Source organism: Silurus meridionalis, chromosome 4 (assembly GCF_014805685.1).
Source record: "Silurus meridionalis isolate SWU-2019-XX chromosome 4, ASM1480568v1, whole genome shotgun sequence".
NCBI lineage: Eukaryota > Metazoa > Chordata > Actinopteri > Siluriformes > Siluridae > Silurus > Silurus meridionalis.
The window spans coordinates 7449993-7466128 of record NC_060887.1 but is presented as its reverse complement, the minus strand read 5'-3'; the positions used below and the strand labels follow the sequence as shown (position 1 = coordinate 7466128).

The window sequence follows — 16136 nt, the reverse complement described above, 5'->3', positions numbered from 1 at the left end:
GCTGTGGTTTAAAAATTTTGATTTGCTTTGAAACAAGAAATCCACGTAAACTTTCTTTACACAAACGAGATAAGACCTCTGACTGCACTGATGTTAGAAGTACTAGTTTAACTAGCTTCCTCACCACCTAGCATAAATATATAATTTTAGGTCCAGGTACGATGTTCAGATTGATTTGATGTACCCTCTTTACAGGCTGGTCTGGCTTATTAGGTTTGTTTGTTGTTGGTGGTTAATGGGGGCTTCTTCTAGACTGGTTCTGGATGGTCAGTCTGACCAGGTTGCTTGATTCTTGGATGGTTCCAGCTAGTGATTTATGTTCAAGCTGATCAGACTGATTTGTTTTGCTGGGTTTAAAGAAGGTATAAGTTCTTTCAGGCTAGTTCCAGCAGGCCAGATTGGTTGCAGCAGGTCAGGATTGTTCTGGCTGGTTAGATTGGTTTGAACAGGTCTACGTGGGTCAAGATTAATTCCAAAAGGTCTTAGCTGGTTCTACCTGGTCAGATTGTTTTGAACAGATCCTGGCTGGGTCAGACTGGTTCAAACAGGTCTAACTGGTTATACCTGTTCACAATAGATCCAACAGGTTCTACTTGGTCTGTTTAGTTCCAACAGGTCTAAGTGGTTCTACCTGGGCAGATTGGTTCCAACAGGTCCTAGCGGTTCGGATTGGTTTCAACTGGTGGAAGTGGTTCACGCTGGTTCTACCCGGTCAGACTTGTTCCCACAGGTCTAAGTGGTTCTACTTGGTCAGCTTGGTTCCAAGCTGGTTGGATTTGTTCCAGCAGGTCTGGCTGGTTCAAGCTGGTCAGGCTAAAGGAACAAAAAGGAGGCAAAAAGGCAAACAAACCTTACCACCAGGTGGCCCAGGCTAAGAGAGTAGCTGAATTAATTATGATCAGATATTTATGGTGAAACAAATATTTAGAGAAAAATCGAAGGAAAATCGTCTTTTAATAACGCAAGAACACGTAGCATGCCTTGGCCACATGCAAGGTTGGGGATAAATTTTTGGCCAGATTTCACTATACAAAAGGCCAGTGTGTGTTTTCAGTGTATGTCTGTCATTTCCTCAGCACACATTCAGAGTCACAGCTTGGTTCTTTATTCCTTACGGCTGGAAAATGAAAACAGATACAATGAAAAAAAAAAAACCGGTACAAAGGAAGAAAAAAAAACCAAACAGAAAAAAAACACTAAAAAAAATGCCTCGGCTTCAGACATTTAAAAAGTACATCATGAAACTCGTAATGAATTTCATATAACTACATATATATATTTATTTATATATATATATATATATATATATATATATATATATTTACATCTCTTCATCTTTGATCCCACTGGAATAAAATAGATGTTTTTTTAATTTATATTTTTTTGTTCCAAAGCTTCAGACTGTAATAATTGTAAACTGTGTTGCTTATTGATTTTAATTTTTTTTTTCATTGAAACGATTCATCGTTTCTTGGCACCATTTTGAAGTTTTGTGTTTGGACTACAAATTGGCAATATGGACTACAGGTAAGATGGCGGCACAGAGAGGAGCAGAGTGATGCGCTCATAGCAACATGCATCTTTGTAATCAACAACAACAGCAGTGACCAACAGCATCGGGTTCGAGTTCGAGGTCTGGATCGGAGAAACGACGGCAGTTTGAGATAGACGAAGCGTTCAGTTTTCTGGGACAGTTACTTCCCGGAATTCCATTTAAAAAAAAACAGTAAATTGTGACACCTCCGCTAATGCAAAAGTGCCAGTATAGACCTTTGTTGACTTCCACTTAAAAAAGTGGCTCAAAATGCAAGCTAGACAACTATGAATCTGCTTGCTAACTAGCCAATGTGCTAGAACCCCTGAGGAGCCCAACATTTTTCAGAAATGACATTTATTTATGGGAAAAATCAATATCAAAATAATAAACTAGTTCCGGGGTGTCCAATCTTTTCCGCAAAGGGCAGGTGTCGGTGCAGGTTTTCATTCCAACCAAACACCTGATAGTTTGTTGAAAATGAAGATCTGAACAGGTAAAAACTGGTCTGGCTTGGTTGGAATGAAAGCCTGCACCCACACTGGCCATTTGGCGAAAAAGGTTGGACACCCCTGAACGAGAGGAATCTGGTTCCTTTAGGGTTCCTTGGTGTCCAGGTTGTCTCTGGTATGGAAATCCTTTGTCCTAAATTTTCAGTGAAATAAACAGAGAAATCTGTTAGGCTTCTAGGTTTTACCACTTTTTTATAAATCTGATTTCAACACCCTCTGGATTCTACTGACATCGACAGCCAAGTTCTTCCACCTAGGAAACTTCGTTTGTCCACTTGTCCTGACTCAGCTGAAATGCAAGTATATAATAGCTGCTAAATTGAGCTCAGGGGTTTGGCTGAGAACAAAATTACCTGGGAAAGGTCAACAAGGGCATGCTAAAAAAGATCCTGGAACGCAGCCCTGATCTTGTCCTTGCTTAGCCTCTTGTATCCTCGTTCCTAAAACGTCCCATTGCAGATTTCAAAACATTTCTCAGCCGAGCGAAAACTGCACAGGGAACTCGACAAGTGGGTGTTAAACCAGTCCTGGAACTCAGGGTCCAACTGGCGGTACTTCACAGCCTCTAGCACATGCCAGAACACACACATACACGCCATTCCTTTAGCAATAAGAAACAGTCTAATATAACAGTCTCATGCGATACTCTCTTTTCTTTCCCTCTCAGGACCAATTAACACATTTTTTTTAATATACTGGTTTTTTCTCCACTTTCTGAAAATCCTCTTCAAGCTCACCTTCTTGCAGTTAATCATCTTCCTACTTCTCGCTACTTCTTCTAATCTTTTTCGTTTTCATCCTTCTTATGGACCTTTCAAGCTCTCTGATGAAGATTTATGATCCTTTTACATCCTGACTCTCCACACGGCACCCTACAATAAATTCACAGCTACACTGACTACACACTCCAACTCCGGCAATAAGTAGATCAGCACATCAGATAGAAGCCTCGGGTTCGGTGTGTCCCAGGGGTTTTAATAAACAGGAGATCAATTGCAACAAATATTGAGCTCGGCATGTTGGAACTGAGAGCATCTTGGGGTCAGTCTTGGCTAGCTGCTCTATGACTAAAGAGGACTTAAGAGTTTCCACAAGACTCCTACAATGAATTACCAAATATGCTAAAATTCCATGCTGGTACTTTCTGACACTAATGGTGGTTCTCTCTGACATCAGTAGGCGTCCTGTCTGAAATCAGTGGTGGGCCTCTCTAGAATTAATGTTGGTCCTCCCAGACATCAGTAGTTGTCCTATCTGAAATCAGTGGTGGGCCTCTCTAGAATTAATGTTGGTCCTATCGGACATCAGTAGGTGCCCTGTCTGAAATCAGTGGTGGGCCTCTCTGGAATGAATCTTGGTGCTCCCTGACATCAGTAGGTGCCCTGTCTGAAATCAGCGGTGGGCCTCTCTAGAATTAATCTTGGTACTCCCTGACATCAGTAGGTGCCCTGTCTGAAATCAGTGGTGGGCCTCTCTAGAATTAATCTTGGTCCTCTCTGACATCAGTAATTGTCCTGTCTGAAATCAGTGGTGGGCCTCTCTACAATTAATGATGGTCCTCCCTGACATCAGTGGTGGTCCTTACTAACATTCGTGGTTGTCCGGTTCAATATCAGTAGTGGTCCTTCCCGACAACAGAACTTGTCATGCCTGACATTAGTGGTGCTCCTCTCTAGCATTAATAGTGGTCCTGTCTGGCCTCAACAGTTATCTTTGCACACATCAAGACCATTCTCCCTTGACGTCAACAGAAGTCCTAGCTGAATGTCAGTGGTGGTCTTGAAATCAATAGTGTCCCTACCAAACATCAATGATGGTCTTCCCTGACATCACAGATCAGTTTGGATGTTTGTGCTCAATGTTGTGTTGCCCAAATTCACCCTCCAGCATTTCGTTCTCACTGAAGACTTCGCCTTACACCGAGAATAATGTACAGGATTTAAGGCATTTTACTGGAACACGTCCAGCTCTACCAATGTTCGTTGCAATCGATCTGTTCAACAGTCCTCGAGGACTTGCCCCGCATGGTGTCTTTGAGGTGCTGCATTGTTTTAAAGCACATCTCGCATCATCATCACACAGCTCGACGCACAGAAGCTGCAAGCACAGAACGATGACTGGAATAAATAGAGGTACAAATAGAAATATACAACTTATGGCACGAAAGGTCACATCAACACACACCTGCAACGTTGTCGTGCCTTTTAAAAGTTCTAACCCACCCCCCCATCACCACCACCACCCAAGCATCCCCACCCCACTCCCATCTTATATAATAACCCCACAACAATCCCCGGCCTCCCCCAGCGAAGTTAGGAATGTAAACAAAAATAAAGATATTCCATATTGTTGAATATACAATTTGACATTAGCAGCTTAGCGAATGGTAACTTGGCACTGCAGAGTTGATACTTTGTAGTGTAAGGCCTTCAGAAATCCTCATGTGAATGAGATTTCCTGATATCTGGCAACCATTGAGTGAAAAATGCCCATGTTGGGTCTGTCTCAAACGCTAGCAGTCGTAAGAAAAAACAAACAAAAAAGAAACATCACCACAAGAACACAGAATCTGTTTTTAGCAAGAATTGTGGTTGTAAGAAAGTTTTTCTCCATTTGGACACAAACCATTGTGTGCTACCCATAATGCTCTGTGGATGTGTGTAGGCTACAAGCAGTGCGTGAGGTTAGGAAATGTACAATTCGAATGATCGCGTAATAAAACAATGCGCAAAGTGTATAGACATCGGGTTCTGCCAGGCTTCAGCGGAGGGTCTCGATTTAAAAGCTCGAGCTCTGTTTCGCTAATCGACCATGAGCTAGCAGAGTGTACTTTTTTTCCTTTCTTTAGGTTGAGGTATTTTTTGGAACGAAATGTCTAGTTTTTTCTCGACAGTGCCCCCTAGCACATGGTTTCATTTGAGGGTTTTCGAAGGCAAAATGTTGTTTGGGCAGACCCTTTCTCATGACTGCAGCTGGCTTGGGTGAAAAATAAATGTAGTGTTTTTTTACTGCTCCTTTAGCCATTGAATGAGAAGACACCTTGATAATGGCTACCATAGCATTCAGCTGATGGTAACCAAGGCAACAGATACCAGGCAACTTACAAAGCCTGAAATCAAGGACTTGACCCTCTGACTTTATAAAGTGTGAAGGATGTTAAAGGGCAAGAAAGGCTGGGCTTTTGATGGAGTGTATGTGTTATTGTGTGTGTGTGTGTGTGTGTGTGTGTGTGTGTGTGTGTGTGTGTGTGTGTGTGTGTAGGATCAGGATCTTTTTCGAAAACTGTATTTCCATCCAGCTTCCCAAAGACACTGAAAAACATACAGTGTAACAGCGATAAAAAATAATAGCGCACCACAGTGAAATCATAAAACTGAAAACCCGCGGAATATCTAATGTTTCAACCAAAAAACGGAGATGGACGTATTTTGACGGCCGTGATGAAAACTGAGTCTGTTCATCTCTTCCCCGCCTGGCTTTTTTACGATGCAATCGAGTGGGAGAGCGTAAATAAAAGTCTGAGGCTTAATACGTTAGGAAAAAATTACAATAATTTCCAATGTTCCTGTTTGTCCACTGTTGGTAAAAAAAAAGGGGGGTTGAGGGGGGGCTGTAACGAAAAAAAGAGGAGTGAGGCCATAAAGAAATCCAGTTCCTGAAGGTCATGTGTGGCCATCCTCAGCCAGAGTGAGGGAACAGTCGGAAAGGGGATGGTGGTGGGCGTGTCATCAGGGTGGAGGGGGGATCTGGACTTCTAACAGCTCGTAGGCGAAGATGTTCCAGAAGATGGCGAAGAGTAGGAAGGTGACAAAGGAGAAGACTAGAACCCACCATGAGCACTGCTTGTGCAAAGATTCCTCGTAGCTGCGCAGGATAAGCAGGCCCATGCTGATTCCCACCACAGCGCCCGACAGGTGGGCCATGAAGCTCGGCTGCGGCCCAGATGAAGGCAACGGTGGAGAGAAGCGCAGCCACACGGCTCGGCCCACCTCCGAACTCACTGCAGCAAGAGAAAGTCAGATAGTAGGTTTGTTAGCGATCAGTTGCGACGGATTTCGGGTACTTCCCTTGAGAGTTTATACAGTCAGTGAGCAAGTCTCCTTAATGAGATAAGCCATGTTAAGGGTTGTCCCAAAAAAACTCTTCCCCATCAAGGAAGGTTACAGTAGTACCTTCAGCTATATCAACTATTACATGCATTTTTCTTTAATACTAGCATGACCAATCAGCAATGTCATATTAGTTTCCCTAAAATGAACACAAAGAATAAAAAGAGTTTCACTTGTCACATATACATTATAGCATAGTGAAATACTTTCTTTAAATGTCCTAACTTGTTAGGAAGCCATGATACTACCCCCTGGAGCAGAGAGGGTTAAGGGCCTTGTTCAAGAGACCAATAGTGGCAGCTTGACAAAACCGAGGCTTGAACCCCCAACCTTTCAAATGAATAAGGTAAAAAAAAAAAATAAAGGTGCTTTATACTTGTCAAAGGGGCAGTGGTAGGCTAGTGTTTAAGACATTGGACTTTGGGTCTGGGGGTTGTGGGTTCAAGTCCCGGGCCAAACCAGGCTGGCACTCTTGGTCCCTTGAGCAAGACCCTTATGCCCTAATGGGTGCTTAGATGTGGGAACGGGGATAATGTTCTCCGCCATGGACGGTCCCAAGCCTGGCTGCGAAAGCAGGAGGATTGGTGATGGGTTAACAACCTGTAACCAAATTGCTACGGCAAGTAAGCCATCAGGCCCGCCCCATGCGCCTCATGGTGTGGGAGAATAAAAAAAAATAATTGTCAAATGGACTTCACATCGCAGTGAAATTCTTTCTCCGCATATCCCAGTGATGTTAGGAAGAGTCAGCTATGATACAGTGCCTCTGGAGAAGTTTTGGTTAAGGACCTTGCTCAAGGGCCCCAAAACTGGCAGCTTGGCAATACTGGGGCTTGAACTCCCAACCCTTCCCATCAGTAACTCAGAGCCTTTATTACTGAGCTTCCATGTTTCCAAAAAACATGAGAGACACAATCTTCAGACCACTCTAGGTTCCATAATTTGGACCTGAACGACAAACCGCCCATGTGAAACTAAAAGGACGTGCCCTCAAAGTAGAAACTTTCGGGGAAAAATTTGAAAAGAAAATGTTTGCTGCAAAAAAAAGTGGTGAAACATAGTGGTGGGAGCGTCGGGCCATGGGTTAGCAAAACCAGGAAGTATTAAAGGGAATTACACAAATGCAACCAGGATGTTGTACTTTTTTTTTACTGAATTTTGAATTAGGACAATATTCAAAGTGGTAACTGTGATCTGTTCTAAACAGAAATGCAGTCTTACCAAGAATAAACTGTAACACAGCACAAAAGAGAGTGGGAGACTGTAGAGCTATTGTTAACGCTAATAATAAGCTAGAGAATGATGCAATTATTCCCATACAATTGCTTTTTAAACATTATAATCTTTCAGTAATCAATACTGATCATTATCATCGTCCTCGTGAGGACACGGCTTAATGAAAGCAATAATAGAAACCTGTGAAAACATACAGATTATGATTGCTTTTTGAGTCCTGGGGACCTGTGGGGGAAAAAAACTCAGAAAAAAGGGCCATGTCTTTATTATCTCCACTAGGATCTGCTGAGAGGGTTCCAAAGCTATCTGATCATCCCAAAGCAACGTTTTCAATTTGGACTGATCCAACACTCTGGGGTCAGTAAAACAAGAGAGGGAAGGGGAAACTCCCTATAGGGTTTATATGCTGGAACATATAGGGGTTAACAAACATCCTGTTCAAGAACATGAAAAGGGGGAGTTTTCTGCGGCTATAATTAGTGCAGCCGTGAAAAACGCTGACACAAAAATATCGAGGAAGCAGTCTGAAGAAGCAGTGACAGAATGATGAGTCATGTGACTTCCATATGTGCAGCTTCACACCTTTTACGGACTTTGAAGGTTTGCCTGCCTGAGAGTCTGGCAGTTAAAGATTCATGAAAGCTTGAGAAGGAAATGATCATTTCATGTCATTTTAGCTTTAAAGTTAAGGGCCTTGCTCAGGGGCCCAGCGGTGACAGTCTGGTGTTGGTGGGATTGGAACTAACAACCTTTAGAGACAAAGTCTAACATTTGAACCATTTCCCTGTAGGGGGACGGTAAGGATACTCACTGCAAACCAGCGCAAGGATCATCCGCAGTAACTTGTACGGACACTTCATCCCAGCCCAATTCTGAAACACACACACACACACACACACACACACAATGGAATGTGAGAAAAGTGCGAACCCGACCATGTGTTAGTGTGGTGCTGAGATAAACGCTATTCATGATTCACGATGGAAGAATATAAACACACACACACACACACACTTAGACCATATGTAACAAAAGTGACTCACTCTGATACACTCTCCAGCCTTATTTGGCACAATAAACAACACATCCTTAATCACTCAAACACACACACACACACAGCTCCGAGTCGAGTCTGTAATGTAGTGTATCTCTGACTCGAGTCTGTGACTCAGTTCATACTCCAGTCTGTGATTCAGCTATGACTCAGCTCTGAGGTATAGTGTAGCTATAACTCGAGTTTGTGATTCAGTTCTGAATCAAGTCTGTGATTCAACTTTTACTCAAATCGGTGATTCAGCTCTGAATTGAATTGAATTGAATTGAATTGAGCTCTGACTCGAGTTTGTGATTCAGCTCTGACTCGAGTCTGTGATTCAGCTCTGACTCGAGTCTGTGATTCAGCTTTGACTCAAATCTGTGATTCAGCTCTGACTCAAGTTTGTGACTCAGCTCTGATTCAATGACAGGAGCGAACACTTCCCTTTATGGCGTGAACCTGGGGTTTTGTGTGTGTGTGTGTGTGTGTGTGTGTGTGTGTGTGTGTGTGTGTGTGTGTGAGTCTTTTTGGTCTCCAGGGAAACGGACTGAAAGCATACAAATGCACTAGTTCTCCATCCTTTTCTCTCTTACTCTCTCTCTCTCTCTTTATTTCTCTCTCTCTCATTCATTCGGCAATGCGTGGCGCAATCGTTACGGCGGCTGGGCTCGGTTACCATGACGACGTTGGCGAGATGGGCAGAGCAGAGTGCATAGACTCCTCCAGAACCACCGACCACCGGAGCTCTCATATCAGTGATGGAGACTGTGAGAGACCCTGCAAAGAGAGAGTGTGAGAGAGAGAGAGAGAGAGAGAGAGGGAGGGAGAGAGACAGAAAAACAGACAGACAGACAGAGGGAGGGAGGGAGAATAGAAAATTGAGAAAGAGAAAGAGTGACAAAAAGAAAGAAGGAGTGAGGGAGTGGGAAAGACAGGGAGTGGCTGGCAGAGAAAAATGTGTGTTTGTGTGTACGTGTTTGTGTGTGTATGTGTTTGTGTGTATATGTGTTTGTGTGTGTATGTACGAGACGTCAGCAGCTGAAGCGTTTCGCCCTCCATCCCATAATTCGCCCAGCCCACCAAAGCTGATGGAGCGTTACCGTGGCAACAAATACCTTCATTATCGAACGGCGAGCGTCGCCTTCGTCGTGTGTTTACGCAGTTTTGAAGCACGACCGGAGATCTCACGAAACGTCAACAAGCTGAAGAGCGCACACACAGGAAAAACACAAACACACACACACACACACACACACACACACACACACACACACACACACAGACACACACACATCTAATCCATCCTCATCGAATGTGCCTTAAGATATCAGCACATCCCGTTGAGATTTTTACTTCCTGGTCCAAGCGTCTCGTCCTCCCATGTGTCCTCCTCCACGTCTTCCACCTATTCACGTCTAGACGGCCGGCTGATGCGTAAATATTGGCACCCCAGGTGATATTTGTGCGAGCACGGTAAATACGCTCCAAGCATAATATGTAATCAGCTGGGATAATTAGCTATTGACCTAGCATACACTGCGTGTGTGTGTATGTGTGTGAGAGCGACAAAACGTCTATAAGGGCCATGTTTGGCACTACAGATGCAAGGCTCAGCACTCGCACTTTCCATCCGTCCGTCTTTCTGTCGTTCCTCGTTGCGCGTGTCTTCGGCGTCTCCTTTGTGTAGCGTTGGAACGTGGGCTTGTTGAGCGCGAAATGACCTTGTGTGAGCCTCAATTATGGATTCGCCAGTCTTTTAGTTTTCAACACACACTGCAGCAGCACGGGCCAGCATTTGTGTGTGTGTGTGTGTGTGTGTGTGTGTGTGTGTGTGTGTGTGTTAGGAGGCAGCAAATGTTATTGACTGTCTCGGTGATCTATGGGCATAAATATGATGCTGAGCCAACACTCTTTCTTTCTTATTCTCTCTCTCTCACACACACACACACACACACACACACACACACACTCACCTGCCACCACTCCGGCCATATAGAGAAGGCTGATTCTCAGAATCCCGTGCACCATCTCCAGAGGAACGCCAATCATCAACTGGAGTAGGGCGTTAAAGCCCAGCTGTTCTAACCTGCACCACACACACACACACACACACACACACACACACACACACACACACACACACATATACATGAATTCAGGGTAAAAATCATGTACATGTACAAATCCGAGTATAACTCATTAGCCGGCCATCCTGCTGAGTGAGTGTGGCGATGTGCTGAAGCCTCCATTCGACCAAATTAGCGAAACCGGCCTCAATCCTGATCCTCCTGGACCCTTTAAACCAGCATAAGCACTGGCTCAGCACGCCAGAGGTTCACCCCTCCTGCTACCAGGAGGGGACGCTTGGTCATGCGTCAGCACAATACTGGGGGAAAAATATTTATTTATTTCCAAATAATTCTCATTGCTGGTCATGGAATCATTGGATCAAGATCTTTTTGTAGCAGGCTTCAGGAAAACATAATCCTCTGGGGGTCTGGGAAGGTAGACAACACCCAGCTCCTCATTCTGTATGATATTGTGGCTCATCAGGAAGCTTCACATCCTTCTCTGTTTCCTGAGCTTAGATTTTTGGCTATGGGTCTCCTCCAGGTTTTCTGGAGGTGCTACAGCACTCAATATCATTTACATTTACATTCATGGCATTTTGTAGACACCTTTATCCAGAGCGACTTACAACTGTGTAATTGTTTGAGGGCACTGGACCAGAATCTGGAATCTCTGCGCTGGACTGGCTTCCCATCCAGGGCATTTTCTAGGCTCTGCACTGGACTGGCTTCCCATCAAGGGGATTCCATAGGCTCTGCGCTGGACTGGCTTACCATTTAAGGGAATTCCCCAGGCTTGTACTGGACTGGTGTCCTATCCAGGGGGTTCCCTAGACTTTGCAACATCCATGGACCTGACCAGCATTTACAGAAGATGAACACATTGAAGGAATTTAAGTATTCCTTTACATCTAATAAAAAAGTAGTAGCTGGTAAGATGGGTTCCTATCCCACCACCAAGCTGGGCCCCTGAGCAAGTCCCTTAACCCTCAATTCATCAACTGTATAACTGAGATACATGTAAGTCACTCTGGATAAGGGTATCTGCCCTAGTGGGATTCCTAGGGCTGTTTCCTAGACTTTGCGCTGGACTGGCTTCCCGTCCAGGGGGTCCCCAAGGCTCAGGATAAACCATGGCCCTGACCAGCATTTACAGAAAAGGAACGACTTGAAGGAATTCCTTTAATTTAATTCATTCCCTGTTCCTAACACTACCTTAATCTATTAGTATCTTTATTGTTCACCACAGATATATTGAGTAGAACGTTACATCATCAACACACCAGTGATCATATAGACCTATGGAAAGCTGATATGGAAGGATATGTTTTGCTTGATGAAATGCTGAGCACAGAAAAAAACAAAGCAGAAAGCTCCCAAAAAAAGATCCACATCTTCAAGGAAACTCTGTTTCCCATCAGACATCATGCTCAGCAAATATGGCCGCCCCAGATTCAGCCTCCTAGGATACACTTGCATGTTCACGATCACCCTCGTACCTCATCACGCCTGTTTCCTATGGCTTTAATGCGAAGTATATATGCTTTTGTCCTGAAGAATCGTATCTCCTTATCTTCTGGGACTACGAATTCCTTAAAAAATAGACCCGTTTCAATCATTTTAACGGCTCCGTTCCAGGAATTCCTGGAGTTCCTGTTTTTCTTTTTTTTTCTGCCTCATTTGACTGTTACCACTACGACCAGTGTCTTTTGTGCTCGAGTGCAGTAGCAGTTTGTGCTTTTTAACACTCTCAAGAAGGTGCGAGGCCGCCGGCGAACCTGACTGTGACGACGCCCTCGCAGCCTGACAGCTCTGTTAGCATACGCATATTTCCAAAGTGTCTCTGGCTGTGTGTGCGTTTCTCAGCAGTCGCCTGTTAATACCTAGTTATATATAACGTGCGACCGTGTTACACCTGAGGCACTATTTTTGTCTCTTCTCCGCTTATCTTCTAAAGGCATCTTCTTTGTTAAAATCAATCATAGTTCAGCTCAGCAAGAGTCGTATCCCAAGACAAAGAAATTGAATAGAAGGTTTTTCCATTTGACCCTGCAAAAAAAAAAAACAGGGATAAAAAATGCTGACAAATGTCTAGCATGACAATATATTGCTGCAGCTCCATGAAGATCTGCTATTCAATGGGTTGGAAGATCTCCTGCTCTAGATAGCCTCCTCACCTCCATCAGTACATGGCTTTACTAACACCCTAGTGGCTGAATGAGATCCCACAGATATCTCCACCAAGTCTAGTGGACCATCTATAACAATAACAGTAGGTTTTGGGTCAAATACATAAATCCTGAACGCCATGGCTACCATGCCATACACCATGCAATTCTGTCTGTTATTTAGAGAGCTCACGGTCATCTGGAGTGATATCTATCATTGACGGCCTGCCCAGTCACCTGCACCAAAATCCTACTGAGCTGCTCTGGGATGAACCGAATCTCTGCCACTAGTTTTTCAAGAAACAAACTGTCTGGATACTAAAAATGCCATCTTTCAACAACCATCGAAGAACAGACTAGGAGTTTCTACACTTTTCACAGTTCCATCATTGTGGAGTTTACTGTTCCTTGATGGAGAACAGTAATTTGTGTAGTTTCAGGCAGTTCTTATGGAGCCCTCTTCAGCAGCACGGAGTGGATTCCAGTTGATGAGGATTCCACCAGGGCGTCAGGATGGATCACTGAGATCTCAGTGCAGGAAAGCCGAGTTGATATCCAGTATGGGATGGTAAGATTTAGCAATTTGCAACGGTGCAACGACATGAAAGTCTTGAGCGTGTTCTCATGGCACCACTGTTGCTACGTGACCATGACGTATCATATGTATCGTAATGTAATGTAGCATATTTGGCACCAGATCATGTGGTGTTATTTGTGCTGATACCAAACCATGAGTAAACAAGCGCAAAAAATAACGAACGCACGCGATAGCAGTTACATCAAACATATTGATCATAACTGAGTGTGGCATCACAGCGAAGTCACAAGTCCTCCTTTTTCCGAGACCTCCTGCTGTTTCGCGAAAACGGTTCTGCAGACGTCGAAGGCGATGATGCCGCCTTCCTTTCGCCTCTCGCGCCCACGTCTCCCGCATATGTACGAGCAGAACGCTTGCAGGACTCGATTTCGTTTCGTATGTGACTCAGAGCGGCGTCGGTCCCGGAGGCATTGCCTTGGGAGAGCCGGTAACTCGGCTCGCTTGTTTGTTGCTAACAGATGCTGGGTTTCCTTCAGTTCAGCTTCTAGGGAAAGCCCTTTTTCTTCAGAAAACCGTTCCAAAACTTTGTGAATCATACCTCGTGTCCTGCGTGGTTTGGCAAGAGGTGTTGGAAGCATATCAAACCCTAAAGCTTTTGTTTTTGTTCTTTTGACTCGAACCGGATTTTTGACTCGTAAAGTTACAGGTTTCTCCCCTTTAGGTTTCCAACCACCCGACAGTGTTAAGCAGCCTGACGGGTTTGGAGAGCGCTAGCATATCGAATCGTTTCGAAAAGGCATCTCTTAACAGCAGAGGTCATTTCCAGACAGTCCTTTAAGTGGTAGCACGGTTTCATCCGTTTAAAAAAAAAGCATTTAGTGCCTCTGAAAAAAGCTTTTTTGTTAGCATTTTATTTTGAAACAATTGCTACTAGGGTTGTGAAATTCCTGGGATTTTCAAGACTGGAATTTTGCTTTGTGGAAATATGGAAATTAACGGGGATACACTTTGCGTTTACAAAATCGCAGGTTAGCCTACAACAGTCATTGCGAACTCAATTAAAACAACCAGATTGAATGACTTTCCAGTCGAATTTTCACACTGCATATTTATCAATTTACTGTAGGGAAACAAGAATATCGAAGCCACAGCATTTGATTCTTACGATTTCATTCGTTCAAGTAAATTTTGATATTACTTCGGTAAGTATATTTTATCTATAGTATTAAAGTTGAACTAACAAATACTGTGTTATACAGTCGCCAGCTAGTAAATCGGATATGCTAAATTTAAGCTAGAACCATTTCATTGACAATTGACGAAGCTAGCTAGCTCAAGCTAGCTCAAGGTGTGTAAAGTACACAACAAAAAAAAATTGCGAAACAAACAGTATTATTGTGAAATTCATTTGCATCGATGGAAGCTTTGTTTGTATATGATACAGTTTAAATAAATCTTCCCAAATTTAAATAAATTCTTATAACGTAATAAATTCACATACATTCCTGGTTACTTTCTGTCTTGGAAAATTTCCATAATTTTCCAGATGAAGTTCCTTTGTTCATTTGTCTCTTTGATATTTGACCTCACCACATTTAACAATTAGCTCGTGTGAAATCCCAAGCTAGATGTTGTTTCCTCGTCCATCTTTCCATGTGATGCAATTAATGCAATTAATCTTGCAAATCATCAACGACGTGCCCGATGTGTGTACAATTTTAATCCCGTTGCACAAACCAATTAGCAGCCATTACGTTTGGACCTCATGTCTTTAGCATGCAGTATTCCATGTGGATTTACAAGGTCTCCAGCTAAATTTGCGATTCAACTTTGTAATTCTAGTTATTCGTTGAGAAGAATATTTGACCAGGAAATCACCAAACTGGCATATAAAGCCATCTAGGTTCACTAGGAATTAGAAATGGGGACTTGTGGATTGGGGACTGGCGAAAGGGGACTTGGAACTTCAAAATGAGAAAAAGTGGACTATGGATTTGGAAAAGAGGACCGGGAAATATGAAATGGGGACCGGATAAAGGGAATTCAGAAGAGGAGACTGAGAAATGAGGACTGAAGAAAAGGGGACTAGGAACTGGGACATGGGGGACAGTGAACTTGGGACTGGTGAATGGGAAATTGGCAATTGGGAATGGGGGCTCACTGAAGATAACTGGGAAAAAATGGGACTGAGGAATGGGGACTGGGTAAAGATGCCTGAGTAAAAAAAAAAGGAACTGAGAACTCGGGAATGGCAGTAATTGGATTATGGAGTAGGAAAAAGGGACTGGGAAATAAGAATTTGGGACTTGATAATGGGGACTGTGTAGAGGGGACTGGGGAATGAGGACTAGGAACTGGGTAATCGGCAAAAGTGGACTTTAAATGTGGGATTGGGGACTTTGGAATAGGAACTGGGTAGAGAGGACATTGGGATAGGGGAAAGGGAATTGGCCACTGGGTAGAGCCACTGGGTAGAGGGCCTAAGGCAAAGGAGAGTAGAAACTGGGGAATGGGGGAAAGTAGAGTATTGACCTGGAAAAGGGGACTGGGGAATGAGAAATGGAGATGTGGGAATGGGGGCTGGGTAAAGTGGACTGAGAAAAGGGGACTATGAACTTGGAAAAGGGTCTGGGAAACATGGAATTGTTGACTTAAATACCCCTAGGTCTAGATGGCCTCACTTTAAGAAGGAATTTTACGTGTTCTCCTCATGTTCATGTGGGACTCCTCAAGGTTCCTCCTACCTCCAAACAAACATGGAAGTGGTTACTAATTACCCCTAGGTCTAGCTAGATCCCTCATTATGCACCCAATGGCCCCTGCTCCAGCTCCACCGTGACCCAGGTGAACCGGTTAAATTCATTGAATCAAAGCATCTGCCAGGTAATTCAATCGTTTTCTTGAGCCAAAGGACTTCACTCACACACTGTGTTC

General features: G+C 43.7%; 1 protein-coding gene across 2 annotated transcripts in view; it reads right to left on the bottom strand.

Annotated features, from left to right (window-relative positions):
• Positions 1 to 4312: 4312 nt before the first annotated feature.
• Positions 4313 to 16136, bottom strand: part of rhbdl1 (rhomboid, veinlet-like 1 (Drosophila)) — a 20024-nt gene continuing 8200 nt past the window's right edge. For both annotated transcript variants that reach the window (XM_046846136.1, XM_046846137.1), the window contains exons 5-8: positions 10401 to 10513; positions 9104 to 9204; positions 8203 to 8263; positions 4313 to 6046 (exon numbers count right to left, since the gene is read on the bottom strand). In XM_046846136.1, coding sequence (XP_046702092.1) covers positions 5775 to 6046; positions 8203 to 8263; positions 9104 to 9204; positions 10401 to 10513 — 547 coding nt within the window. In that variant the 3' untranslated portion in view covers positions 4313 to 5774. The remainder of the gene's footprint in view (positions 6047 to 8202; positions 8264 to 9103; positions 9205 to 10400; positions 10514 to 16136) is intronic.